The 27,954-nt window shown below is 38.7% G+C and overlaps 1 protein-coding gene across 1 annotated transcript in view; it reads right to left on the reverse strand.

The window, feature by feature from the left end:
* Positions 1-27,954, reverse strand: part of RELN (reelin) — a 432,712-nt gene that overhangs the window by 356,719 nt on the left and 48,039 nt on the right. The window contains exon 2 of the mRNA XM_081101781.1: positions 19,791-19,901. Coding sequence (XP_080957907.1) covers positions 19,791-19,901 — 111 coding nt within the window. The remainder of the gene's footprint in view (positions 1-19,790; positions 19,902-27,954) is intronic.

Raw genomic sequence — 27,954 nt, forward strand, 5'->3', positions numbered from 1 at the left:
ATGGGTAAAGGGAGTCAAAAGGTACAAACTTCCAGTTACAAAATAAATGTCATAGGGATGTAAGGTACAGTGTATTGACTGTAGTTTAACTGTATAGTATATTCCAAAGTTCCTAAAGAGTACATCTTAAAAGTTCTCATTGGAAGAAAAAAAATGTAACCATGTATGGTAATGACTGTTAACTAGGCTTAATTGTGATTATTTTGAAATGTAAACAAATATTGAATCATGTTATAGACTTGAAATTAATATACCTGTCAGTCATATACATGTCATTAATACATATACATTAATATACATGTCAGTCATACCTCAATAAAAAGAAATCTAAGAAGAAAAATGAGCAACCACTGAGAAGCAGAGGAAGAGAAAATGAGTGGAAGTGCTGAGGGGAGCTAAAAAGAGGATAGAGAAGACAGGAAAGTCAAAAGCAGTAGGACAGGACAGATATTTGAAATGAAAGAGAAGGGAAGAAAATAAAAGAGTAAGGAGTACCAGTAAAAGTCATCACGTCTCTCACAAGGGTGGCGTTATCCTTTCACCAGCTACTAGACATCCTCCTCTCTCTCCACTGTCCCTCCTCATGGCCCCAGAGCACCAGCTCTTCCCCAGGGATCTGTCTCATGGGGAAACTCTGGGGGAAATGTCAATATATCCATCTCTGAGATAGTCCTTTTTCCTGCATGAAAACTATATTCATAAGTGTTTCCATTATCCATAAGAGAATTTAAATTTTAAATTTTTTAAATTTCTGGGACCAAACCATTTTTTTAAAACTTAAGTTCAATCATACATTCTGTTTTTTAAAAAATGAGTTCAGCTCAACAAATCAGTGCAGCCTTCAAAACTGTAATTCATTTTGCCATTTTTTTCATGCCCTAGAATATAAATTAGTGTCTCATTTAAAACCAAAATCACTAGGTCTGGCCACCATAACATTGGCTTTTCTAATGCAGGTTCATATTATCATTCTGAAAGTAGGATTGCTTTAGGAAATTTGTATATGTCTATAGTAAATGGCATAATTCAGAATATACCTGCAATCAATCATTAATCTATATGTTAGCTGTACAACAGGAAAGTTGATGGCTTAGTTCTGAGCCCATCACAGGACTTTGCAAAGAGGAGAGAGAAAGTCTGGGGCAGGTTTCTGTGACTGGCCATGCAGAAAGGGCCTTGCAGGGAAGCTAGAGGAGCTCTCTGCACAGTCCAAGGGCATGGGCAGATGAAGGAAAGATGCTGCAGAGGGAGAAAAAAAATTACAGTTTCTCCTTTCTGCTCCCAAAAGCTATGTTCACAGATGACTCCATATAAGGATGGAGTATGCTTTTATTGATTTGACAGAGAGAGAGAAGGGAGAGGGATACATAGAGAGAACCATCAATTGGCTGCCTCCTGCACATCCCCTACCAGGGATCAAGCCCAAAACCTGGGCATGTGCCCTGACCGGAAAAAAATCCAGTGACCTCTTGGTTCATGTGCCAATGCTCAACCACTAAACCACACTGGCTGGGCCAGAGAACATAGTTGCCAGATGGAAGGCTTGTTGGGGGGATGGGTGAGAAAGGTGAAGGGATTGGTTCCGACAGAATAGTCATGGGGATGTGAAGTACAGCAGAGGGAATCTATCTATGTACAAAGCCAGTGTCCGTGACAACCAGGACGACCAAACAACCAGTCACCATGAGGTACACTGAGCACTTCTCGGTCCCTCCCCCGTGGCCCACAGGCTCCGATCGCAGTATGGCCGGCAGCAGGTGAGCGGGCAGCGAGCGCAGTGGGCAGGTAGGCGGGGCTGCGAGCAGTAGAGGCATGCTGGGCCTCTACTATAGTCAATAATATTCTAATAACTATGTGTGGTCTCAGATAGGTACGATATCTATCAGAATGATTACTTAGAGAGTTGAATATCTAATCACTGGGTGTACACCTGAACCTAATATAATATTGTATCTCCCAATAATTGAAAAATAAAAAAGGATTTTTAAAAATTTTTAAGTAAATCAATTAAGTGATAGCCCATCATTTAAAAATCAGACAAAAAAGAATGAAGTAAAACAAACACCCTGCACTGATGTCCCCTTCATTCTTTCAAGACAGACGACTCATGTACGGCTGAGGTCTGAATATGAGAGAATAAACTATAACATTAAAATTTCTACTTCGATAATGCTTCCCAACTTTTTAATATGTTAAGTGGAAGTATGTGTACAAGGATTAAAATTTTCCTACTACAAAGTTTTCTCTGATCACTTTCACTTATTGCAAAAGAAATTAGCAAAAATATTCATCTCCACCATAATCCATGAAGCCATAATTTACCAAGTGTTCTACCACCTTCTTATCTTTAGAACAAGTCAGTATTTTATTATTTACAAAACTTCTAAATTCTACAAGAATTTTGCAAAAAGGTTTTAATAAAAAGTATGCATTCATAAGTAAATAATTAATTTTTTGTTTTTGTCCAGTGAGTAAACTCTACACAAATGAACTTTTAAAAGAATTTAACCTTCAAGCAGTGTGTATTAAATGCTTGACACTAAAATATATTTAAAAGCATGCTATTCTTTAATGAAAATGTTAACTTTTAAAAATGGCTTAATGTATGTGTTTTCAAATACTTTTGAAGAATAATATAATGATAACTCCTGCATTGACAAAAAAAAAAAACACACACACAAAGAAAATTGGCAGTCAAGTTTTCATTCTCTTCTTTGCGAATCTCCAGCTACCCATTTCATGCATGCAAGTCCTAACTCTAATAAGCAGGAAAACACAGAGGCGGCTGCAGCCCAATTTCATGAGGATATTTTAAGGCTAAGAAAGCCCATCCAATTATTAGGATCAAGAGAAAGCAAATTAATAAAGCCTGAAATCATGTGTAAGCAGCAGAGCAGCAACCATTAGTTGATGGCTGTAATATTTAGAGCGAAGAAACACCAATTCTTTCATGTAATGACCGTCCACCTTAAACCAAGGTCACACAGTTTTTACTCCACCCCATGCTCTGCGCTGGCTTAACTGTGTAATTTTACATATTTATTTACAAGAGAACTTGATCTGTAAACTTTCTTGACCAACATTACCTTGGCACCAACTCATCAGTTAATTAACTGTTAACAGATTCTTCTAGTTATGACTGCTACACTGATATTTTATCTTCCTGTTAATTAGTAATTATGCACTGGCAAGAAAAACAGTGTTTCTTTCCAATTATCCCAGAACTCAGTGATTATTTAAACTTGGCTAATTAGCATTAGAGGGCTGTACATCTTCTGGGCAAATTGTGTTTGATAATCCCTATTAAAATATACATGGTGGTTGTTGACTTGTAACAAGAAAAAAAAAAGTGGCAGTTCAAAGGGTATAAGATAGAGAACCAGGCAAATGGGGGCCCATTAAAATTTCCCCAACCGCTCTAATGAGAATGCCGAGGGTCACTTCTGCCTAGTTTACCATCTGTTTGGCTTCTGGCATGTGTCTCTGGTGTGAAGGGAGTGTCCTGAAGCCCATTTGGCTTATCACACTGTAATCCGGGAGTCTGAAGCAATTTCAATCCTTCATAAAGTGGCACATTAAAATCAGAAGGTTACACATGTGGAATGAAAAACTTTTAAGTGTAAAAATGGTGCCACATAATGGAAAATGTCCTAACTATTTTAAAGTATGCAATGCTTAATGAGAAACTTTTAGGAATGTTGTATATGAACTCTGGTATCTGCTTTCTACTCACCCGAAGGTTGTGAAAAATAGCTACTTTCTAGGCTCAGTCATCGAGAGCATGTATTAAAAACTTAGATTTGCATTAAGGCAGTCAATGTCTTCCCAGATAGAACCCAGAAAGCAATAGCCATAAAAGAAAAAAAATAGATAAATTAGAGTTCATCAAAATTTAAAACTTCTACGCATCATTAAGGCAAGGCATGAATGGGAAAACAGATTTACAAAACATACATCTGCTAAATGACTGGTACCTAAAAACTCCTATAACTCAATAATAAGACTACTCAATTTTTTAAAATAGGCATTATATTTGAACAGGCATTTGGCAAAAGTGACCAAAAAGCACATGAAAAGGTGCTCAACATCATTAGGCAGATGGAGAATGCAAATTAAAACCACAAAAGTTATCACCAAATACAAAAATGGCTAAACACCCATTATAGGTGAAGACCTGTGGTTGAGAGTCTGTGGATGCAAAGGGCTGACTATATGCATTGATCTGTATGCTATTTTATATAGGGACTTGAGCATCTGTGGATGTTCATATCCCTGGGGATCCTGGAACCAACCCCTCATGGATACCAAGGAACAACTAAGTTTTGGGGGAGTTAAAAATTATGCATGGATTTTTGACTCAGGGATTGGGGGGGGGGGGAGTCAGTGCTCCATGTTGTTCAAAGGTCAACTGTATTTACAAAAAGACTTGTACAGTATGTTCATAGCAGCTGTATGCATAAAAGCCCCAAACTAAAAATAACCCAGTATCTAATAAGAGGAGGATGAAAAAGCAAAGGAACACTGCTCAGCAATAAAAAAGAACTACAGATACCCATAACACGGATAATTCTCAAATATATTATGCTGAGTGAAAGAAGCCTTACACAAGAGTCATGACTGAATTTATACAGTTCTAGAGCAGGCAAAAACTAGCCTATGATGGAACAAAATAAAAATGGTGGTTGCATCTGGGAAGCAGAAGTGAGAGCTGATGGAGAAGAGGCATGAAGGAACTTTCTGGCATTAAGGTGGTGCTCTATTATTTTGACAGGGGTTTGGGTTACACAGATGTGTACATTTATCAAATCTCATCTAATGCATCCTTAAGATTTGTGCATTTCATTGTTACAAATTTTACCTAGATGGCGGATGCTCCCTGTAAAATTCTTTCAACTTTAATGTATCTTTGAAATTGTTCATAAAAATATGTTAAAGGGTATATTGAGATTACTTCAAATCCCTATCAAATTACTTTTAAAAACAACATCAGGTAATTAGATGACTAGCATAACATAAAACCATGTAACTGTCACTGTGATTACATGTCTTTCACCAATTCATGTGGTCACAATAGCCTTATACATGGGAGACGGAGTGGAAAATGGAGAGGGATGGAGGGAGGGGAGAGAGAGAGAGAGAGAGAGAGAGAGAGAGAGAGAGAGAGAGAGAGAGAGAGAGAGAGAGAGAATATAAATGCAAAAAAATCACACGCTCTCCAACCAGGAATCAAATCTGCAACATAGGTATGTGCCCTGAGCAGGAGTTGAAACCACAACCTTATAATGTATGGACATGTCAATCAACTGAGCCACCCAGCCAAGGCCCAAACTTTTTAATATCATAAAACTCTCTCTTCATGTAAGACTTATTAATGTATCATGAGACACTAATGTTTGCAAGAAGTAGTGTGGAAAAAGCTATTGTTAACACAACATTTTAAAATTCCCTCTAAGGTGTGGCTGATATCAGCTTCTTATTGAAAAGGAGACAAGAAGAAAGAGAGAAAAGGGGAAATGCTAGAGGATTGAAAGATAGACTTGATCAACCTCACAATTATTCAGTGAGCTCATTTGTCCCATTCTCTAGAAACAGAAAGCCAAATCCCAGTTGAGTTCTTTTATAACAGACTAGAGGCCCGATGCAAGAAAATTCATGCAAGAGTAGGCCTTCTTTCCCCTGGCTGCCGGCACCGGCTTCCCTCCAGCAGCCAGGGCCCAGGCTGGCTTCCCTCCTCCAGCTACCAACAGGCACTCGGAACCTGGGCTGGCTTCCGTCGGGCCACCCGCAGGCACCCTGGCTTTGTCAGGAAGGGTGTCTGTAATGACATCTGGAAGACATCCGGTCTAATTAGCATATTACCCTTTTATTATTATAGATTTCTCTCCATTTTTGCTATTGTTAGAAATGCTAATAGATCATATAGGTTAAAAGTTGGGTTTAAAAAGAATCTCCTCATAATGCAAATAATTATTTTAAAAAGAAAACAATTAAGGATAAACTAAACATCTCCCCAGAACATGGTCTCTGATAGTTCCATTTACTCCACTTTTAACTTGCTATTTGCTAGTGTTCATGTGAAGAGGAACTGTTCTGAACGCAAACCAGAAATAACATAATTAACTAGATAATAACAACACATGGTTCTGATGTATGAAACATGTAGGAAGAAAAGCAGGCGGGGAGCTCAGTCTGAACTTTTACCAAAATATTAACAATTTCTGCTACTCTGTTTTCTGAAATGGCAACACCCACACGGTCAAGTATCTTTCCATCCAGACACCCAGAGTCCTGAAAACAGTAATTTGGTTGTGTGATTGCCTGAGAGAGCAGCCCACACGTCTATTAGGCCACATGCAAAAACTCAGCCATCAGAGCAGTGAATACAAACAACAGAACAGAAGACAAGAGTGGAAACAGAACCGGCATTTGGTGAAATGCCTTTATTGGACGCCTACATCCATTTTCAGATTCATATGCTGCACCCAGAGCTATTTTCTAGGCAATGTCAAGAATTTACTCTCACTTCTTTTTCAAAAATATTTCAAAGATAACTTATCAGAATTACTTCTAGGAAGTAATAACATTATATAATTATTTTTTTAAGTTGTTCTTAGATTTCACTGCCAGGAAAGAAGCCAACTTTATCCAAGAATATTTATTAAGTAATTACTATGAGCTTAGAACATAAACGGATTTATCATTATCTGGATACCCAAAAAGAAGACTCAAAAACCTCAAAAGTAAACCATATTACAAGCAAAATGACTGCTAGAGTCAGTCTTTGAAGTTCACTCCCTTACACATATACTTTGATCTTACCTCCTGTTAATATGGATAGTCTGGCATATGCTGAAAAGTGTCACTCTTCTAGAAAAACAGTATTCTTTTTTTTAAAAAAAATATGTTTTAATCAATTTTTTTTGGAGAGAGAGAAACATCAATGTGAGAGAGAAACATTGATCAGCCACTCCCCAAACATACCCTGACATGGGACAGAAACGCAACCCAGGTATGCACCCCAGCAGGTAGATGAACCGAAAACCCATTGGTACTCCGAACAACACTCAACAAACTGAGCCACACCAGCCAGGGCAAAAACAATATTTCTTATCAGCGAAGAATTAAGTGGATTTTTAAATTACTATTTAAGAAAGAGAGACGAAAGTATTGTTAATTCTATTTTTATCCAGGGAAGGTAAGACTTCATTTACATAAACTCAAATTCTCAAGAACATTGGCATTTTAAAAAGTACCCCACAAGGTAATCTAGTGCTCTATCCCTGTTTGTTTGGAACTCAGTCTTCGGCGCAAATACTTTTTTAAGTAATAGAAATAAGGTTATATTTGCCAAGACAGAATAGTCTCTCCAAAAATAATTTTTAACACTAACAGGCAAAATTTTAACAAAATAATTTCAAAAGCCATAACAGTATAGTGGCAACTTCCATTAGCATCTGCTCAAAAAATGTGAATTTCCTGATGTTCTTATTTATGAATTACCAGTTTACTTTGATCCAGAGAACATGGATTTGAGCAGGAATAAGGAAGAGAAAGAAACTAGAAGAAATCTTCCTTAAGGGTACTTTTTTTTTTTTTTACATTTTTACTTTTATTCTAAATTTACATTAAAAATAACAAGAATTGAGCAAAAACCTTTCACATGCCCTTGACCTCAAATTACCCAGAATTATATATTGTTACCTTTTTGCTATATTTATTTTAAAATTATTTTTTCTCACCTGGGGTGGTGTGCACACAATACAATATATAGATGATTATAGAATTGTACACCTGAAACCTATATAACTTTATTAACCAATGTCACTCCAATAAGTTAAATAAAAATAAATACATTATCTTTCTCTCTCCTTCCCTCATATATATGTATATATATACATATGTATATGTATATATATACATATAAATATGTGTGTGTGAATCATTTGAAAGTTGATCATGCTTCTTTTCCCCTAAATATGTCCCAAAAGCAAGGATACCTTCTTACATGATCATAGTATAACTATTAAAATCAGAAAATTTAATATTGAACAATCTATGATTACCTAGTTCATGGTTCACATTCAAATTTTGGTGTTTTTCCCAATAATGTCCTTTATAGCAAATTTTTCCCAGGGCAGAATTCAATTCAGAATCACGTTGCATTTAGTTGTTAATCTCTGTAGTCTCATTCAAGTTCCTTTCTTTTTCTCTCTCGACATAGACATTTTTGGAGGGTCAGGCCAGTTACTTTGTAAAACATCCCACATTTTGGTTTGTCTAACTGTTTTCTCATTAGATTGAGGCTATGCACTTCGGGCAGGAAGAGCACATAAGGGATAGCCTCCTTGGTACATCCTACCCATGTTGGTTTGTCCTGTCACTGTGATGTTAACCTTGACCACTGGGCTAAGGTGGGGTCTCAGCTTTCTCCGCTATAGACACCATTCTTTTCCTTTGTAACTAAAAAGCTATTTGGAAGGAGACACTTTGAGACTGAATATTCTGCTCCTCATCAAACTTTCACCCATAACTTTAGCATCCATTGAGTCATATTCATAGGAATTGCTATGATGGTTGCAATTCCATCTTCCCTTCTATATTTATTAGGTGGCATTCTGCAGTACGGAAAGGCTCTCCCTTCTCTCCCATTTCTTTCTTTATTAACAGTACGGACTCATGAATTCTTACACTATTCGGTGGAAAACAATGCAATAATGTCATTATTTATGCTGAAGTGTTTTTTGTTGTTATTTTTAAAGAACCTACAGTGGTTTCTGGGCACATATCTTATCAGGACTAAATTCCTCTATCTAGGATCTGTGGAGTGTCCAGAGAAAACTAATAAATAAATCATTAATATACTATGAAATGATGAATCTTATATTAAATGTGTGGGGTTTTTCTTGAGGTGGGGGTAGCCTAAAGAAAAAAAGTGGCAATTACTTTTTAACAAGAATTTACCATTTTCAATTATATAAGAAATTATATGATAAAACTGTTGAAGTTAAAGCAAGGGATTACACATACATACCAGAAAATCTCCCTTAATGATCTCACTTGATGTAATCTTGGAATATGTTCCCATGAAATTATAGAGTCATCATTTTAAAAGATTTAAGAGATGAAATAAGAACTTAACCTCATGTCATTAAGACATTGAAGGTATGAGGCTGGACTGAACAATCTCTTGTTCTTCCTATCCTTTTGATTCTAAAGAAGGCCCTTAGTGAATCACTCTCCTAACTGAAGACACTGGTTCCTGCCACCTCCAGGAGAGAAAGGCACGGAGTGGTAAGCAGGAAAATAAACTTCCCCAGGATCTCTGATGATAAAATTGACATATGTTTATTTAGTTTTAAATGTATATACAGATGTGTAGACATATGTACATATATAGATTCAAAAATGTCCTTGAACTTAAAGACAATAATATTGTTTCTTATCCATACCTGCACACTTGTACACATACATGTACTTACTAATGTCAATTCTTGTAGTAAAATACCTTATGAATCCTCAAAGATTTTTGTTGTTTTATTATTCAATAAATATTTATTGAGCACTTGTTATATGCCATGAGACTGAAGGTGACCAAACCACCTATGGTACTCAAAGAAGTATAAAGATTTCTAAACAGGTAAATTCAATAGCCTGTTAGAGATGACTGGTGGAGGTCAGAGAAGAGAGCTTAAACATGGAAGAGGGAGTAGAGAGTTCCATGGAGGTGGGGACCAGGGAGAAGCAGAGAGGACAAGTCATAAAGGCTCAATAGAGGAAGTGAGTCAGAACAGAGGCCCTAAAAGATGGCAGGATGTTTGCCCAGCTCACAGAGCCAGAAGGAATTCCAACCACTACACACAGGGCACAGCAGTCTTAAGCATCCAAGGTTTTTGACTGTGTGTAAGTTATTATGACTGGTGCATGGGTGTAGATGTGTGTATGTGGTATGAGTAGGTAACTGAAAAAATATATATAAGGAGACGGGAAGAGATGGAAGTAGGGACAGGCAAGGAAAGAGCACCGAGGGTCATTTTTTGTCGAGGTTCATTTGGTTGTAATAGAAACTAACTCAAGTTGACTTGGGCTGTCATGGAGAGCTTAATGACAGGCTACAGAGGCAGGTTTGAATTATGGCTTTGCAACTCCCTACACGTGACCTTGGGCAAGTTACTTAACCCCTTTGTGCCTCAGGTTCTTTGTCTACAAAATGAGAATAATTGTAGTAGGATTTATGTTAGGATCAAAAGAATTAATTCCTGCCCTAGCTCGTTTGGCTCAATGGATAGAGCATCGGCCTGTGGACTGAAAGGTCCCAGGTTCGGTTCTGGCCAAGGGCACATGCCTGGGTTGCAGGCTCGATCCCCAGTAGGGGGCATGCAGGAGGCAGCCAATCAATGATTCTCTCTCATCATTGATGTTTCTATCTCCCTCTCCCTTCCTCTCTAAAATCAATAAAATATATATATTTTTTAAAAAGAATTAATTCCTGCAACACACCTGGCACACAGTAAGTGTTTGCTAAATGTTAGCTATTTCTATTTGTGCTTCTTAGAACCCCAGAATATCTGAGCCTGGTGGAAGTAACACCTAAAGAGAGGGGAATGCTCTGGAACCTCATGCAGCACTGGTCTCTCTCCTGCTCTCCATGCAGGGCCTCCCTCTGAGCCACTGTGGGGGATGGCTGCCCAGAGCTCCCAAATGTTTACCTGTGCTTTGATACAGCTCATGAGTAGTTGGACTGGGATTGATGAGTCTTGGTTCCAAATAGCTGTACTGGTGAATGAGATCGGCCTAGATCTGCTTGTGTATCTCATGGTCTAAACTGGGGCCTAAAGGGTAAGGTAAAAGCATGCCACACTGGCCTAACCCTTGATGGCAAGGAGGGCAGAGGAGTAATTCATCTTGATTTCTAAGTTTAAGCATTTTCAGGTCTCAGCCATTGAATAGACTAAGCAATTTGGAACTTTAGAGGTTTTAGGGTCACTGATGAATACTTAAGAAACTTGGTGATCCCATTGCTTTGCATCCCCCTTAAACATTTTTTTTTCCAATTTGCTCAGCCCTAATTCCTTTTAAGAATCTGGAAACTGCCAAATGTCCCTCTGCTAAACAAAATGCGGTAAACCCATCATGGAAAATTATTTAGATAGGAAAAGGAAAGAACATGGATGAACCTTGAGAACATACTGCATGATTCTATTTACATGAAATGTCCAAAATAGGCAAATCCATAGAAAGGAGACTGGTCTGAGGGAAGAGGAGTTAGGGAGAAACTGCTAATGGATATGGAATTTTTTTGGGGAGGGGAGGAAATGTTCTGGAATTAGATAGTGCTGCTGGTTGTACAACCTTGTGAATATACTGGAAATCACTAAAATGTAAACTTTAAAATGATAAATTTTATGGTTTATGGTTTATGAACTGTATGTTTTTTTAAAAGTATCTGGGAACAGAATATGATGTCAGGACTCCTGGTTTTGGTCTTTTTGCTTACATTATGTTGTGATGAGCACTGCTTGCTCATCCTAAGCCTTGCTCCCTTACCTTTACATTGGATGGGAGCTGAACCAGGCTCTGTCAAAGGACCATTTCAGCTCAAATTCTATGGGCACACATCCCATCTCCATTTAGAATCAACCTCCCTCTTTCAGACCTCTGCCATTTGCACCATTTTCTCATTATGTTTCCCATCTCCCCCAAAAAATAAATTATCCCTTCTGAGTCTTTATATAATCATATTTTGAGCATAGATTCTAGGCACTTGAATAGATCATGTCATTCAATCTACCCAACAATTTGTGAATGAGGCCCGCTTGTTAGCATCCTCATTTTACAGATGATGACACTGAGGCTCGCGGGAGGAAGTATGTGGCCCACGTTAGCAAGAAGCAGAGCCAGCCATGAAACCTGAGCTGCCTGGCCCCAGAGGTCATGTAATGAATCACTGCACTGAGCTGCCGTGCCCCCTAACTCCTCCACTTGGCCCAAATCTCATGCCCCTCAACATCTGCTTTAGCAATTTATTGACTGATTAATTCAGCAGCTTTATATTCATCGTGCCCACTATTCTTTTTTAAGCTAGTTATTTAGGGATTGGGAAGTATCCCTGAGTTCATTGTCAAGTGGCTGACACAACCAAGATAACACTATTTCTTAATGAAGATAATGCTGGCATAAGTAAATGGAATGAATAAATGCCAAATTTAGGTTAATTCCCTGTAAATAAGATAAGTTAATGTAAATTTCATCTCTTGTCAGCTATGCTCCTTGTACCATTGACTAGAGTAATTTGTTTAATTAACCTAGAGTCTTCTTGTTACAGATCATTTACCATACCCAATAAAAGGTCATGCCTTTGAATCCCTCAATATGTTTAAAATTCTTCAAGTACATTACAGAGCATTTCCTTGTAAAGAGACAGACAAAATAATTTAACAAGATCATTCTGAGTAACTTAGCTTCATTTAGGCTAGTAAATAAATACCACAACTATACATTACCCTGTAATAAAGTTGTTAGTGATGTCCCTTCTTCACAGACGTTAAACCCTAAATATATGAATGTATTCACATCACAAGTGTATGTCTCTTAGTCACAAAGACAGGACACATAAGACTGAACTGTAACTCATATCCAGGGACATGAGATCCTGGTGACAATTAGCAAAGTTGTAAAAGTTCTATGCAGTTTTAATGAGAAGTATAACCAAAAGGTAGATTAAATAGACACTATATTCTTATTTTTAGTGACAATTTTTACAAGTAGTAGAAAAAACTTGCATCCTAGCAATTAAACATTAACATATTGTCTAAATCTACTGGTAAATTACACATTCCTATTAACTAGTGACCAATATAAGATTTAGTAAAATTTGAAGTATTTTAAAAACATTTAAACAATTTGTTTCGTAAATATATATTCATCTAAAGTTAGAGTATCAAATCACATTGAAAAAATCAGATCACTAAGTTAAAAAATTCTAATATTATGCTTTATAAGTAATATTGAAAGTATTAAATTGTGATGTTAGTCACTTAATCTCTATTTAAAACATGATATGATTAACTGGATGTTTAAGAGGAAAGACTAGAAAGGGGGAAAAAAATCTTGGATCTATTCATATTACTTTCCCCCCTAACCTGGATTTCACAAAATCTTGCCATTTTAAGAGTTTTATAATTAACAAATTATTGGATCCAGGATGCCTAATTATTACAGAAAAAATAAATGAAACACACAGAAAACTATAAAAGTTTAAGCAAAAAAATGGCTAGAATGGTTGATGTACTAGCTGAACAAAATTATCCAAGAATTGCAAAACACAAAAGTTTAATTTATGCAAGGTTTAACAATTTGAAGTGTGACTGCTACTAATCAGACCTGCAAATGCAATTCTCAGGTTTTACAGCCTGAATACCAATAATGTAGTAAAATGCTTTTAGAGCCAGAATACTAAATATTGAGTAAAATGCATTGCAGCCGCTGGAAACGAACAACTTTGTATGAAAGAATATTCAAATATCCCTTTATTGAGCAACCACAATGAGCGTTGAAGATTTACATGATTGAACTGGAATTCAATGCCAAAGACGAGGGAAGCATTTTTTTTCTGGGATGCACAAAGAGATATCCATAATTAAACATCACACTTCCCTAGGGCAGCATGTTTTCTTATATTGACAAGCAAAATGAGGTATTTCAAATCTCACATTGCTGGCATTCAATCATCTTTTGCATAACTATTGTTTTAATGTACTTCTGGCTATTAGGCATTTGTCTATATTTGGTCAGTGAGGCATACGTTTTAAAGAATGTTGGTTTTGCATAAAAGGCTATAGTTATGTTAGTGGGATTGTATTTATACAACAGTATCTTAAGAATAATGATGGTCTTATTTTGGCTGGTCATACACATATTTTATATTTAAAGCAGAGTGACTACAACTTCAGTGCAATTAGTACATTAAAATTAACTCCAAGGGGGAAAACTTTCAGAAGTACTTTTTAAACTCAACTCTATGCTTTACTTTGCCTTATTTGTCGCGGCTACTTAAACACATTAACATTGCACACTAATCCTATGATGTGTTTGGAAAATGCCAACCAAATCATGTTTGCTTAGCGTTCCATCAAAGTCAGAGCCTAATGATAGATTATGTATTCAATAACTCTTTTGTTCTAGATCAAAGCATGCCACATTATTTCAGCCTGCTCCTACTACAATTACTAAACTACCAAAGAGCAGCAATTCTCTCACATTTTATCTTCTTAAGAGTTTCCTCTACTTTCTCACCTGCACCTTAATCAAATTACATATTTTCATTTTGCTCTTAAATTGTAAAGAATATGTTAAACTTTAGTCAAATACCAAATATATTAATGTGCTTTTTGTTCCAAAAAGTGACCATTTATCTAAAAAGACATTTTACCTCCTGCTTTCTATTCAAAAACATTATTTATGAAGATTAACTCTATTTAACAATACTCAGGTGTTTATTAAATTTTAAGGAAATTTACCACGATCACATACATACACATACAATTATTTGGATCTTTCTGAAACTTAAAAAAGTCTCACGTATCTATCCGTCCATATACTGGTAAAAGTCATGTCCTATAGAAATGCCATCTGGCTAGTGGGAGACGTGAGCATTTGATTGCAGAAGTCTAACTGCCATCAATGAGCTTCACGTTCAGAAGCCTCTTCAAACCATCAATGGCCAATGGTGGAAAGACTATTTGCAATTTGAGCCAATCAAATACATTCTAATTCAAATGAAACTGAGCTTTTCAAAGTCACCACAGAAAATGTCCTGAAGCCTGGGTGTCCTAAATAATTCCTATTTCATTCTCAGGTCTTTGTCTGGCTTACTAGCTAAACTCTGAGGCAATATGATACATGCATTTTGTATGTTCTTTCAAATTGTGTTTACAACACTCCTATGAATGATATTTAATGATTTTTCTCATTTAAAGCCTCCATCTTGGCAAATGATAGTTCATTCAGTCAAGTCTTCTCAAATCATCTGGATCTGTAAAACCCAAATTAATTCCACCTGAGAACAATTTTTCTCCCAAAAGAAAGAATATACAGTCCTGAACTGAGAAAATCAGCTACTTTGGTTATCCAGATTTATAATTTTGGAATACTTAGTTTTACTGAGTGTTTTCCATGTGCTAGGACTTTACATAAATCAACACCTTTAATCCTCATGAGTACTCAGCATCTTATGTAGTCACTAGAGGCCCGATGCACAAAAATTTGTGCAAGAGTAGGCCTTTCTTCCCCTGGGCACCCTGCAGGCACCCAGGACCAGCTTCGTCAGGAAGGACATCTGGAATGACATCCGGAAGATGTCTGGTCTAATTAGCATATTACCCTTTTATTATTATAGATTATCACCACCTTTTTGTAGATAAGGAAAATAAGCTTAGAGAAGTCAAACAATTTGGCTGAAGCACATGGCTAAAAAGAACTGAGACTGGATCTGCAAGCACATCTGTGTGACTCAACAGCCCAAACTTTTACCCCTCCACATACCACTTCTCCTTTTTAACTTTTTTTTGAATCCTTAACTGAGGATATGTGTGATGCTGCTTTTTATTATTGAGTTTGAGAGAGAGAGAGAGAGAGAAAGAGTGAGAGAGAGAGAGAAGAGAGAAATATTGATTCATATATTGATCCATATGTGCCGCAACCAGGGAATGAACCCGCAACCTAGGTATGTGCCCTGAATGGGAATTGAACCCACAATTTTTTGGTGTACAGAATGAGTCTCCAACCAACTGAGCCCCCAAGCCAGAACCATACTGTTCCTTCTTATCCCCAATACCAGCCTCCCTCCACCTGGACTCCTCACATGCCCTGATGCATCAGAACCTTTCACCACCTAACAGTTTTTCCACATCCACTCCTGGACCCTACAGTTTGTTCTCCAGGCTGACCCCAGAGTGATCTTTCTTAAATGAACAGCTGTTCAAGTCATTTCTCAGCCTAAAATCCTAAATGGCTTCCCAGACTCAAGATCCTGAAGGGTCTCACTCTGGTCTCCTATCCAGGCTTATCACTTCCTCTTGATGCCAGATCCAGCCACTCCAAGGTTTTCTTTCAATTCCTACAACATAGCCAGTCTCTTCCCACCCTGAGACCTTTGGATCTGCTGTTTCCTCCTTCAGGTATGCTGTGCACCACCTTCCACTGATGTTTAGTAATTCCTACTCATCCTTCAATCTCAGCTCAATAGCCCTTCCTCAGGAAAACCTTTCCTAACTACATCCTATTTTATCCCAGATTAGATCTCATTTCTGTCATACCCTTTCCCAGCACTCAGCACTTCACCTAGCTAGCTAGCCGTTAGCAAGATTTACTATTGCATATTTATATGGTCATTTAAATAATGCCTGTCTCTGCTTTGGCCAGTTTTCTCAGTGGTTAGAGCATCGGCCTGCAGCCCAAAAGGGTAGTGGGTTTGATTACTGGTCAAGGGCACACACCTTGGTTGCAGGTTCCCCAGCCTTGGAAGGGGCATGTATGGGAGGCAACCAATCTCTCTCTCTCTCTCTCCCTCCTCTCCTCCTCCCTCCCTTCCATGCTCTCTAGAAATCAGTGAGGGGGAAAATATCCTCGGGTAAGGATTAAAATAAATAATAATAAATAAGGTCTGTCTCTTCCATTTAGTTCATGTAGATGAATGATTCTCAAATTTTAGTATGCATCAAAGTCACCAGGAGTGCTCATTAAAAATTGCTCACTGGGTCCAATGCCAAGAGGATCTGATTCACTAAGTCTAGAGTAAGGTCTGGAAGTCTGTATTTACAAGTTCTCAGTGATGCTGATGCTGTGGGAAACTGAACTAACCCAGTACAGTGGTTCTCATCCCTGGAAAACCATTATAATCACCTAGGGAGCTTTAAAAACTACCAGTACCCAAGCCCCACTTTGTTTGTTTATTGTTAATCCTCACCTGAGGATATTTTTTCATTGATTTTTAGAGAGAGTGGAAGGAAGGGGAAGAGACAGAAGAAAGCAGCATTGTGAGAGATACATATCAATTAGTTGCTTCCCCTACATGCCCTGACTGGGGCTGAGGATCAAGCATGCTACCGAGGTACATGCCCTTGACCTGAATCGAACCTGGAAACGTTAAGTCTGTGGGCCGATGTTCTATCTACGGAGCCAAACTGGTTTTGATTTACTTGGGCTACAGTAGAACCCAGTATATCTTATCCCAAATATTGCATTCTTATACTAAAATATTTTTTTTAATTTAACTGAATGTCTTATAAAATTTTTATGTTAAATCTGGCAATCCTACTAGTGGGTCCTGTTATAACAGAAGAGGTAGTACGTCATATACAGGGTAGGGCAAAAGTAGGTTTACAGTTGTGAGTATGCGAAACTGAATTTATTCTTGCATTATTTTTTAACTAGAGGTCTGGTGCATGAATTCGTGCACTGGTGGGGTCCCTCGGCGTGGCCTGTGGGGATCCACCAAAACCAACAGTCCAACACCACCTGCCGCTCCTGCCTGCCACTCCCCCTCCTCCCTGCCCCGCTGCACCTGCCACGGAGGCGGGAGAAGCTCATGCTGCCACAGCTGTGCTTGTCAGCAGTCAGCCCCAGCATCTGGCTCCTGTCGGTCAGCTGAGCAGCACTCCCACTGTGGAAGTGCACTGACCACCAGGGGGCAGCTCCTGCATTAAGCATCTTCCCCCTGGTGGTCAGTGTGTGTCATAGTGACCAGTCATTCCCAGTCATTCTGCTGTTAGAGTCAATTTGCATATTATCCTTTTATTATATAGGATAGAGGCCTGATGCATGGGTGGGGGCTGGCTGGTTTGCCCTGAAGGGTGTCCCGGATTAGGGTGGGGGTCCCCACTGGGGTGCCTAGCCAGCCTGGATGAGGCGCTGAGGGCCATTTTCAGGCTGGCCACACCCCCTTCAGGGTGGGGTTCCCCACTGGGGTGCCTGGCCAGCCTGGGTGAGGGGCTGATGGCTGTTTGCAGGCTGGCCACGGCCCCCAGCCGGCCAAGCTCCCAGTGGAGGCCGGCTGGAAGCAGGTATCTGGGATTTATTTATCTTCTATAATTGAAACTTTGTTGCCTCTAGTGGAGCTCAGAGCCAGCCAGGGAAGGGAGGAAGCTTGGCTTCCTCCATCGCCAGAGCAACCAAGCCTCCTGCTTGCTCCAGCTCCGTGGCTGCCGGCTGCTATCTTGGTTGGGTTAATTTGCATATAGTCACTCTGATTGGCTGGTGGGAGTGGCTTGGGGGCATAGCAAAGGTACGGTCAATTTGCATGTTTCTCATTTATTAGATTAGATATAGATTATTGTAGTATTTTCCATATAAACAACTGTAAACCTACTTTTCCCCAAGGTGTACATTATGTACCTAACTACATAATTGTAACTGACCTTTCACCTCTGCAGAGCACAAAGAAGGTGGGGCTAAAAAAGTGGAATTTTTAAAGTCTAAGAGGAATTATTTTCTAAAGAATTAGACCTTAGAAGTAGTTACCAACAGATTGTAAAAGATTATATGAGATCTTTTAAAAATAGGACAAATTCTCAATGTCAAAATTTACCATGATTAAATGACTACCAGCTCCTTGAAGCCCTATGGAGTTAAACTCATCTTGGGCCAGCAGAATGACAATGCAGCATCAGCATTATGACTGACATCAATCAGTAGGTTACCTGGGCAGAGTTAATACCAGACTGGACACAGAGGAGGTACTCTTTCATATATCAAAAGTAGAAATAAGCCCTAACCAGTTTGGCTCAGTGGATAGAGCATCGGCCTGCGGACCGAGGGGTCCCAGGTTCGATTCCAGTCAAGGGCATGTACCTTGGTTGCGGGCACATCCCCACTGGGGAGTGTTCAGGAGGCAGTTGACCAATGTTTCTCTCTCATCGATGTTTCAAACTCTCTATCCCTCTCCCTTCCTCTCTGTAAAAATTCAATAAAATATATTATTAAAAAAAAGTAGAAATTATTTATTTAATAAATACCCCAGGGGAAAAAAAAAAAACTCTGAACACATGGCCACCTTTGATAACCAAATTCTTTCTTCTCACATCAATGGAGGAAGTCCTATGCAGTTTTCCAATTTTAGAGTAAGATCAGTGATTTCATGCTTTACACAAACTGATATGTTACATTTGCATTTTTGATGCTTAACAGGGTCTACTTAATTCTAGCCTGACATGTTTACCACATTATGGGTAAAGCCGAGATTTCCAAATTGAAAAATGAGTGACCATCAAGTCGCCTTCTGCCTCCCCACATAAGTAACCTGCCAGGACTCTGATTTAAGGATAAAGACTCCATGTAAGTGCTTTAAATATTAAAACACATTCTTTTATGAATACTCATAGAATTCAATCATTTAAACAATTATTACCAACTTCTATGTGTAGTACTGAATGCTTACTTGCCAAACTCAACATGACACTTTTCACCTACTCCAGGATTTTAAGAATTGTTTCTAAAAAGAGGATACTGAATAATTGCATGGGCATCAGAGTGAATTCCAATTCTAGCAATGTAAATGACAGAAGCAAGAATTGTACATGAACCCACAGGACCAAGTGTAATAGTGGCAGAGGGTGAAGAGGACAGTCACGCCAAGCTCATGGTTGGCTGCACATTTACATGACTTATTTCAAGTCACCCAACTCCAAAAGCAAACACATAAAAATCACGTCATATTATTTTATCTGAAATAATGAATGTCTAATAACTGTATAAAATATTTACAATTATTGATTTCTTATATCAGGATAGCTTACCAAATCCAAAAGCGTTAGAACCTCCAATGCTCTGTGAAGCCTGAACACTTGTAGATGTGTAGAGTCCTGTCACCAACAACCCATCAAAAAAGGTGCTTGTTGAAATTGTCACTGAAATACAGGGTGGGGGAGAGAAAAGAAACCTCAATTAATACAGTCAGGATAATTAGATACATTTCTGAAGTGTTAGATATTGTCAAAAATTTTACTCATATTAATTTTTATACTTGGTATTTTTTTTACACGTATTACTAATGACAGAAAAGCAAAAAGAAGCTCAGAACTCCAATGTCTATAATTGCTAGTCCTAAATTTAGAACATCAGTCCTATCTTTCTGCATTTCTGCATTCATTTGCACTTTCCCTAGCTATGTGCAAAATCCTCTGAAAACAATGGAGTATTGAATATAGCTAGTTTCCCCACCTCCATCACCACCCCTGAAGGCAGTCAAAGGCATGGCTGGAGTTTTGGCAATGTGATGAAACACTTTATTTTTAAAGTATTCCATACTGTGGGAAACAATCTTACATAAGCTGAAAGAAGAACAGTCAGTTGCACTTATTGTGAATCTACATTTTAGAGATGAGTCCCTGAAGTTTTTGACAAAAGCAGACTAAATTGCATGAAGACAGTCAGCCCTTTTCCTTATGAGAACAAGAGAGGAAGACTGCTGCATGCTGTAAGTGTTAGACCAACATCTACAAGATGATTCCAATGGTTTCATAACCAGAAAATCAGGATGTTCCTGGGAAGAAACGGTTCAAATTAAATGTATCTGTATGCTACTCAGGTTTGGCTTTTTAAAATGTTATCTTGCTCTCCACCCTAAAAATTGATCATAACTTCCTCCTGGATATAATATTTTCTCCTGTATTGGTTTTATAAGATCAGGAAGATGCTATTTGTAGGAAGAAGCTGGGAGAAGGTAATATTATTTTGGTGGTGCACAGTTCAAAGCAGTCATCATGCTTGGTGGCTGCGAGGAGAAGAGTCACATTAACTTTGATGAAAATGTTTAAATTAAACTCCAAAAAAATCTAGTGAGTAGAACTGAATGGTCTGAAAGAGCCATATTATAAAGCATAAAACAAGACACATTAGAATAGCTGGACATCATGCTATCTCCAAAATGGCACTGGATGTTGGAGTAAATCACCTTCACATCCTTTAATAACTAAAATTTTGAGTTCTGGCATGTAGACTACTGTAAACCACTCCGCTGGCACTGAGCTTAGGAGTCAACATCTATTATCTCATCTCATTATTAAAGTGCCTCTGTAAAGGGGATACTATTGTTATTCCCAGGAAACAAATGAGGAATCTGCGGCATAAAACAATTAAGAAACTGTCCAGCCCATCTAAAAAATTTTTATGCTGTTAAACGTGGCTTCTCTCCCATGTTCTCTCTGCTCCCCCCCGCCCAGATCTCCCAGTGGCAAAGAGGCTGTGGCCAAACCCTTGTTTACTAATAACCCCTTTCTCAGATTACTTACATACATGAGGAGTATTTGAAGAAAACGAAAATGAAAGTTGCAGGAGTCAATGTCACTGTTATTGGAGAGAAAGAGGACCACAGGTGGCCAGGAGGCGACCCCATGCCCCGGTGGATAAAAAACCCCAGGCTGGGGAAGAGGTGAACCTGCACACACTGGGCTCTCATCCGCTGCTCCCTGTCCTTGAGCAAAACCACTTAACCCAGTGGTTCTCAACCTTCCTAATGCCATGACCCTTTATTACAGGTCCTCATGGTGTGGTGACCCGCAACCATAAAATTATTTTCGTGGCTACTTCATAACTGTAATGTTGCTACTGTTATGAATTGTCATGTAAATATCTGATATGCAGGATGTATTTTCATTGTTACAAATTGAACATAATTAAAGCATAGTGATTAATCCCAAAAACAATATGTAATTATATATGTGTTTTCCGATGGTCTTAGGCGACCCCTGTGAAAGGGTCGTTTGACCCCCAAAGGGGTCGCAACCCACAGGTTGAGAACCGATGACTTAATCCCCATCTACAGCATCACACCCTAATCCTCAACCCCCCGATTTGTTTACCCCAGATTAGTACAATTGGTTCTACTGATGCCTCCATCCTTTGATTCAGTGAGTTCAACCTAGACTTAGGTAAAAAGAGCTTACACTGCCTCTGTGTCCCAATCTAAGGGGGTTAGAATTAAGTGACTTCCTGTTAAATTGACTATATTGACCTCTGAACTTTAATGCCATATCTCAGGTCATCCTTCACAGCAAATAGATCAAACCTGAAGTTTCTTTCAGGGACCCAAGGGACCCTGTTTATACCCTCTGCCTCTCAACCCAGTCCACTATCCAGTCCAGTGAGATGGCAGCGGCCTATACTAACACGCAAACACAGCCCTGTGGATTCCTCTCCATTTTTTTATGCTTCCTAGCTCCAAAATTCTGAAAAGTGTAAAGGTTTTATGGGTTTGGGCGTGAGGCAAACCTTCACTTGAGTCTTACCTCCTCTACCTCTGATTAGTGTGTGACCTGGGGGCAAGTCTCAGATTCCTCATTTACAAAAAAGGAATTCTAATACTTTCAGGTTTATGGTTAAGAATTAAAAGAAATATACCTATCTTCTCTCTATCAACGTATTTAATCTCACACACTATCATGAATATAGTAACTAATCGATAAAAGTTCCCTTGCCCTGCCCTCTCACCGACCTTGAAGCCCTGCCTTTCTCTTCTCTGCCTGAGAACAGGAATGCTTTACTGAGCTCCTGGCGTCTGCCTCGCCGATGCCTGCACACATCCAATCAGTGGACTGCCCACCTCTGAGTCCTGCTGCCTGCTGGGATTCTCCATCCACCCTCCCACCTAACGCTTCATTTCTGACCACAGTCCACTCCAAGTCTGAGCTGTGACCTCAGCGGGCCCAAGACATGTGGCATCCCCCAGCTTGTTATTAATTCACCCACCCGTCTTCTCAGTGTCAATTTTAAACAGAGGCTGAAGGCTGAAGGATCCTGGAGAAAGGGCTGAGGAAGAGGAGCAACATGTGGCAACTCTTGGTCTTCCTGAGAGTTATTCAGTTCTGATCAAAACAAAACCCCTGCCATGTCTAACCATGACAACTGATACATTCAATTTATTAACAGCTTGTACATATCAAGTGATGTTTCACCAGGAAGAGATGTGCACCTAGGAAGCTGCCTGCCCGGCTTGTAACTCGTGCGGGTTCAGAGCATAACCAAGTCTGCTGTGCCCCTTAGATGCCCATTCAGGTTAACCTCTTGCCTGAGCTCCCACCCCCACCCCCAACATCTGCCACCCAGTGCACCTCCAGACCCAGAGGATGAAGCAAATTCTGATCTCCACACCCCCCAAAGCCTGCTTCAAGTCAGTGCGCCTCTTTACATAGATCCGTGGGTGTTGAAGCAGCAAGATCTAGTGAAAACATCTCAGGAATAAGAAGACTGGATTTTATTCCCAATATTATCAATTTATCATGTCAGATTTGGCAAGGTATTTGTGTGATTTTTTTCCCCTCTCTCTCTCTGTTTGGTCCTATTCCTATCAGTGATATTATTTTGTAACCTCATGGCTAAGTGAGCTTAAATATGTGAGAAATAATTTCTAAACATTGACTGTCTTAGAAAAATGTAATGACTAAGAAAAACACTTTATTAATCTTAGAGTCTCTCTGCTTTACTAGTAAATACTATCCATAAGCTGACTACTCCCAAGTTTCATTCCCCAGTCCAGCTCTCTCTCTTGATATACTCCAGACATATATCAAGCTGCTCCTAACATCTCCCCTGGGATGCTCAAGGAGGCATCTCAACTTCAACATTACCAACACTGAACACCACCCCATGGCTCGCACTTGCTTCTGCTGTGGCCTTCCCCAACTCCACTGATAGAGGCACCACTTTCCCACTGCTCAGGCTAAAAACCAGAGTAAACTCTGGAATCACCTTCATCCATACCCGGAATCCAGACCATCAGTAAATTCTATTGGCTCTGCCTTTAGGTCATATCCGGAATCTCACCACTCACACCCTGTTCTGAGCTACCAACGTTTCTCCCATGGATGACTGCATTAGACATCGATCTTGACTTCCCGGTTCTACCCTCCTCTCTACAGTCTATTCTCAGTATAAGAGTCAGAGGAATTCTTTTAAAACACGTGTCAGTTCATGTCCCTCCTCTGCTTACAACTTTCTAACGCTCTAAGTCAGTCTTTACAGTGGCCTCTAAGGTCCTACGTGATCAGCCTCCATTCCTTCCCTGTTCTCATCTCCTGCTCTCCTCCTGGCTCACTCCACTCCAGCCACACTAGCCTCTGCGGTGTTGCTCAGATATGCCAAGTCCTTACACCAGTCCTTTTCTCCAGATACCTGAAGGGCCAATTCCCGCACCTCTTTGGAGCCTTAGTTCAAACCTGCCTTAACCACACTATTTAGGATTGCAAATGACCCCGTCTCCCTGCCCCCACAATCCTCACATTCCTGATGTTCCTATTTGGTTCTACTTCCCCCATTTTTTTCTATAAGTAGTTACTATCTTGAACACATTATACTGATTGACTTGCAGTGGTTTTTGTTTCTCTGTTTTTTGTCAGTCTCATTCTGCAGAACGTAAACTCCATCAGGCAGGTATCTTAGGTGTCTAGAGCAATTCCTGACAATTTTGGGTGTTCAATAAACGTGTATTAAAATACTTATTAAGGAATGACTCATTCATATAAAAATGGTACAAGACTGTCTTATTTACAACTAGTTTCCAGAGGAAAAGCATGCTGTGAATCCTAGACTTTGTATGTCAGATGGATCCCACTGGAAAAGCCACATGGAAAGACGACAGAGGAAAGGTGGCTATTTATATATTTAAGATGTTTTCCAGAGTGCAAGACAAATCAATGCAGAGGCCAAGAGATAGCCAAAGACATCTGTAAAAACGGCAGACCAACTTGAGTATACATTCATTCTCACATGCTGTATCTTACACAAACAATCCAAAGAAAAGATTCCATTAGAACTAATTGATTATAATCTATTTTCCTACTCTACTCGCTTGAGTTGAGAAGTCAAAGTATTTTTTTAAGGGGGAAAATTACATTTGCTTTTGGAAAACTGCTACTCTCTTGACACTGTGGAACAAGCATTCCTTTTCCTCCTTTTACAGAAGTAATGCATAATCCATATGTGAACTGGATTTTTTTTTTTAAGAAAAAGGAAATGGTGCCCAGATTTGTATGGGATACAAGACATAACTTTCTGATCACCAGGTTTTCTTTTACTCAAGAAGAGAATGGGTTTAATTTTTGTATTTCAAAAACACCTGACATCGTTTGGATCCCCTGCTAAGTTTGGAGGAAACTTCAGGATATCTGAAGCCCACATTTTATTTATTTATTTTTTATTGCCTGAAACACTAGTAGTGAACTCATGAGCAATCCAAGCAAGATGCTGAAAATTTTATGCCAAGGACACTTTGACTTTGAAACTGTCAGGAACACCCTTCTCTCTGCCCTCTCTTTCCCTTTCAACGAATGCTCCCACTTATCTCTACTTGTGTCCTCTAGTTAGTCTGTGAGGGTTTCCTCGAAAAAAACCACACACACACACACACACACACACACACACATCACTGTTTCAGGCTTTGAGGCTGCTCTGACTAGCTGTCCTTGCTGTGTAATTCAGCATCATCAGTTCCTGCCACTTCAGCCTTCTTTTGGGGTCCCTTCCAGTACCCTGCCATATCTTCCTCTTCTTTTCTATCAATCTTTATCTGGCCCCTAATGTGCACTGGCTCTTACCCTTCCTATGTGCCCTGACTTGACTTCTTTCCCTCTAATTCCACTGGGACTCACCCTTCAAGCACTAGTCTAGTGTCTCCAGTCTTAGCACATCACTTACATCCAGAGTTCTGCTACAAGGACAATTGGAATAATCTTCTTGAAAGCAGGAGAGTGGCCTAAGATAAATTAAAGGAATGGTTTACTATACACAGTACTAATATGGTTCATGATGAGAAAAAAATCAAAGCTCACATTTTTTAATATAAAATTATTTTAAATATGTATATGAACTAGGAGGAAACGTTACAACTTTATGGCTGCCATATTATTTGGCCCATTGATGAAGCTGGTTAACTAAAGACAGCGGTATCTGTGTCTAGTATTTTAAATAAAGTATACATAAATCATAGGACTTTGTGTATAGGTATGTACAGATATACTCATTTGCGGAATGAGTAAAATACACAGTCCTAATTCCCACTACAGATATTTTTGTAAGTTTTTGACACTCTGATTCAGAATGTTATGGTCCCAAGCTGCAGAAATTTAAATGTCCCAAAGCAAATACCACTTTAAAATGTTTCCTTTAAAAACCATCTTATGAAACTACCTTTGCATAAATAGAAGCTGTAGTTAAAATATATAAATTTGGGTATATTAGGATAAGGGAAAATTGCACAAAATTCTTATATTTGAACTACCTTTAAGATAAACAGCTATTAGGACTGCTTGTGTCTAACTGATGTCTAATTTGCCCAGTTAATAAGCAAAACCTTCACTGTATTTTCAAGATTATCTGCCAAATGCTATAACTAATGCTAAGACAGAGAACAAATAATATTTACCAAGTGCCAATTCACTTTCAGAGAAATTTACTGTAAAATATGAATTACTGATGAATCTCGGTGGTGGGTATACAGATAGTTGTTGTCTAATCTTTTACTTTTTCTTTCAGAAAAATTTCATATTAAAAGTTGAGGGAGGAGCCCTAGCTGGTTTGGCTCACTGGCTAGAGCATCGGCATGCAGACTAAAGGGTCCCAGGTTCAAATCCGGTCAAGGGCACATGCCCGGGGTTGCCAGCTCTATATATATATATAGCTTCTGTGAGCTAAGAACTTTGTTAGCACTGTAACTTTTTGTTTTATTAACTAGAAAGGCAAAAAGAGATATTTAGAACTAGTTCCTTATTGTAAACTCTTCCTGACATCAGCAACTCTAGATACTTTATACAAATTAAAATGTATCACCACATGGGATGGGACCCACCAGTTAGTTACCCATTTCAGACATCAAAGGTTTATATAAAATCACTAAATAATAATTTAATGACTTTAAATCAGTGAACATCTACTTAAACTATTCAATCTGACATATGATCTACTTCTTTTCATGGTTTTACAAATTTTCATGATACATTTATAAAATTCTTCCCCAGGGAACATTTTTTTTCTTAAAGTCAATTTTTATATCTTTAATATTTTTGCATTAAAATGTTATGCAAAAAAATACTAGCAACTTTAATTATCAAGGAAAAAAGCAATATCAATATTTGGGTTGCAAGTAGAATTTTGAACTTAACTACCATGGAAATAAAGCTGCATATTATTACCTATAATCAGAAAGCAAATGTGTCTTGTCAGATCACCTCATTCTCTTGTTCAACAAAAGATCTAACTTCCACTTCCTATCATACACAGATTGAAATCCTGTTTCAATGAAGTTTCTAAGACCTTCAGGTTGTGGCCAGAATTAATCTCTCCAATCAGATTTCCCCATTTCACCTGAAAACACTCTTTGATCCAGTTAAACTAGAACATCTTTGCTTCCCTGTCTCCTGGCCTTTCTTTAAAAAGTGCCCTCACACAAAATGACTTCCCCTGTTCCCTTTTGTTAAAATCCTACCCATTCTTCAGCGATAGCCTCACATGCCATCTCACAGGAGGTCTTTTCTGACCTCACCCACCCCAGTGATCCCACAGCTTTCAGGAACCAGGAACATTTGATCACAACCCACCTTCCCCAGAGCAGGTTCACAGGAGAAGCTCAACGCCTGCTGAATTCAACCATACAAAAACACTGTCACAACATAAAGTAACATAAAGTAAAAAATATCTGAGAATATAGTGTAGCCAACGTAACTAAAATTGTGAAATCTAACATCTCTCCCACACAGAAAAAGAACCCGTGTTATTCACAGAGGTATATGAAAATGGAGGTTTCTCCTGAAATAAGAAATAAAGATTAATTTCAAAAATAAAAATTATAGTACTCAAAAATCAGAAATGTCAGGATATTTTGTTTGAATTTTACATTTACTCATCATAGTATTTCTTTTGCATATATAAAAAAAATGCTGTATGGGTGAATGTACACACATAATGTATATA

This window comes from Myotis nattereri (genome assembly GCF_964212035.1).
Source record: "Myotis nattereri genome assembly, chromosome: 11".
NCBI classification, from domain to species: domain Eukaryota; kingdom Metazoa; phylum Chordata; class Mammalia; order Chiroptera; family Vespertilionidae; genus Myotis; species Myotis nattereri.